Raw genomic sequence first — 3,076 nt, forward strand, 5'->3', positions numbered from 1 at the left:
TGACTTTCATGACTTTTTTCGACATGCTATACTATGATTATATCATGACTTTTCCGACATGCTATACTATGACTTTTTTTGACATGCTATACTATGACTTTCGTGACTTTTTTCAACATACTATTCTGACTTTTTCCGACATGCTATACTATGACTTTTTTTGACATGCTATACTATGACTTTCATGACTTATTTCAACATGCTATACTATGACTTTTTTCAACATACTATTCTGACTTTTTTCTGCATGCTATACTATGATTATATCATGACTTTTCCGACATGCTATACTATGACTTTTTACGACATGCTATACTATGATTATTTCATGACTTTTTCGACATACTATTCTACGACTTTTTTCGACATGCTAAACTATGACTATTTGTTGACTTTTTTCGACATGCTATACTATGACTTTTTACGACATACTAAACTATGACTTTTTTCGACATGCTATACTATGACTTTTTTTTACATATTATACTATAACTTTTTCGAGATACTTTGAATTTTTTAATTAAACCAAAAATAACACATTTCAACAGTTTGTTTTAATCTGGCATTGTAGGGAAAACCAGTTATCCAGCGCAATGCACTGCTATGTGTTTGTACCGATATGCTTATTTAAAACACCTGTCCACTAGATCTTTTACACCCACAATGATTAAAAAATTACATACAATAAATACCGGTCTTTTTATAGTGGGTATAGGGTAACAAGCCTTGAAGCCAATTAATACTTCATTAAAAATGCAACACAAAAGTGTTGTTGGAAACGTGTCTCAACAATGGTTGACTATGTACAGTTTGTTTTCCTGTGTATTTCGAAGTATGTACAGTATATAAAATGTTTACATAAAAACATATGGTCAGTGGAACAGCAGACACAAAGACGGTTTTCACAGAGGAGTTGGAGCAGCTTGACGACCACAATCAGAGGAGTTGGAGGAGCTTGAAGACCACCTTGAAACGCCAGCCTGCCAGTATGCTGTGAGCTGGCTTTAGAAGTGGCAGAAATAAACATTTCTGTTCCCAATAACTGCAAGGGGTATAGAACGTAGGGTGTGCAGGAAAGTACATGATCCAGTACGTCAGCAAACATTTGTTTTGTGTAGCTACATCCACTATCTTAATAAGAGTTTTATTCTTTGGGTGGAGAATGGTCGGAAGGAAGAATTTTATGGCACACCACCATCTCTCTTGCAGTAAAGTAAAAGTAGGTCTTTTTGAAAGAGATGCATTCCTATCAAACAATTTAAAAGGAAATACAATGAATAAAATGGAGAGTTTTGATTGTGTGTTTGAGGTTTTCATTGTTTTTGTTAAGTTCTCATCAAGGCAAGGAAAGGGAAAATGTCAAATTATAGTGTTTCAAAAAAGTCATGAAAAAGTCATAGTATATGTGTCATAAAAAGTCATGGTATAGCATATCAAAAAAAAGTCATGAAAAAGTCATAGTATAGCATGTCGAAAAAAGTCATGAAAAAGTCATAGTATAGCATGTCGAAAAAAGTCATGACAAAGTCATAGTATAGCATGTCGAAAAAATCATAGTATAGTATGTTGAAAAAGTCATGAAAAAGTCATAGTATAGGATGTCGAAAAAAGTCATAGTATAACATGTCAAAAAAAGTCATAGTATGTCAAACAAAGTCATGAAAAAGTCATAGTATAGGATGTCAAAAAAGTCATAGTATAACATGTCGAAAAAAGTCATAAAAAGTCATAGTATAGCATGCCGAAAAAAGTCATAGTATAGTATGTCGAAAAAAGTCATAGTATAGCATGTCGAAAAAAGTCATAGTATAGCATGTCGAAAAAAGTCATGAAAAAGTCATAGTATAGCATGTCGAAAAAAGTCATGAAAAAGTCATAGTATAGCATGTCGAAAAAAGTCATAGTATAGCATGTCGAAAAAAGTCATAGTATAGCATGTCGAAAAAAGTCATAGTATAGCATGTCAAAAAAAGTCATGAAAAAGTCATAGTATAGTATGTTGAAAAAAGTCATGAAACAGTCATAGTAGAGTATAGTATGTCGAAAAACGACATAAAAGTCATGGCACAGCATGTCGAAAAAAGTCATAGTATAGCATGTCGAAAAAAGTCAGTATAACATGTCGAAAAAAGTCATAGTATAGCATGTCGAAAAAAGTCATAGTATAGTATGTCGAAAAAAGTCATGAAAAAGTAATAGTATAGCATGTCGAAAAAAGTCATGAAAAAGTCATAGTATAGTATGTCGAAAAAGTCATAGTATAGCATGTCGAAAAAAGGCATAGTATAGCATGTCAAAAAAAGTGATGAAAAAGTCATAGTATAGTATGTTGAAAAAAGTCATGAAACAGTCATAGTAGAGTATAGTATGTCGAAAAACGACATAAAAGTCATGGCACAGCATGTCGAAAAAAGTCATAGTATAGCATGTCGAAAAAAGTCATAGTATAGCATGTCGAAAAAAGTCATAGTATAACATGTTGAAAAAAGTCATAAAAAGTCATAGTATAGCATGTCGAAAAAAGTCTTAGTATAGTATGTCGAAAAAAGTCATAGTATAGCATGTCGAAAAAAGTCATAGTATAAGTATGTCGAAAAAGTCATGAAAAAGTCATAGTATAGTATGTCGAAAAAGTCATGAAAAAGTCATAGTATAGCATGTCGAAAAAGTCATGAAAAAGTCATAGTATAGTATGTCGAAAAAGTCATAGTATAGCATGTCGAAAAAGTCATGAAAAAGTCATAGTATAGTATGTCGAAAAAGTCATGAAAAAGTCATAGTATAGTATGTCGAAAAAGTCATAGTATAGTATGTCGAAAAAAGTCATAGTATAGCATGTCAAAAAAAGTCATGGAAAAGTCATAGTATAGTATGTCAAAAAAGTCATAGTATAGCATGCCGAAAAAAGTCATAGTATAAGTATGTCGAAAAAGTCATGAAAAAGTCATAGTATAGCATGTCGAAAAAAATCATGAAAAAGTCATAGTATAGTTTGTCAAAAAAAGTCATGAAAAAGTCATAGTATAGTATGTCGAAAAAGTCATGAAAAAGTCATAGTATAACATGTCGAAAAAGT

At 31.7% G+C, this 3,076-nt stretch overlaps 1 protein-coding gene across 1 annotated transcript in view; it reads left to right on the forward strand.

Moving 5' to 3' along the window:
- Positions 1 to 868: 868 nt before the first annotated feature.
- Positions 869 to 3,076, forward strand: part of socs2 (suppressor of cytokine signaling 2) — a 9,740-nt gene continuing 7,532 nt past the window's right edge. The window contains exon 1 of the mRNA XM_034864081.1: positions 869 to 993. Within this exon, the coding sequence (XP_034719972.1) occupies positions 869 to 993 (125 nt within the window). The remainder of the gene's footprint in view (positions 994 to 3,076) is intronic.

This window comes from Etheostoma cragini, chromosome 23, assembly GCF_013103735.1.
Source record: "Etheostoma cragini isolate CJK2018 chromosome 23, CSU_Ecrag_1.0, whole genome shotgun sequence".
NCBI classification, from domain to species: domain Eukaryota; kingdom Metazoa; phylum Chordata; class Actinopteri; order Perciformes; family Percidae; genus Etheostoma; species Etheostoma cragini.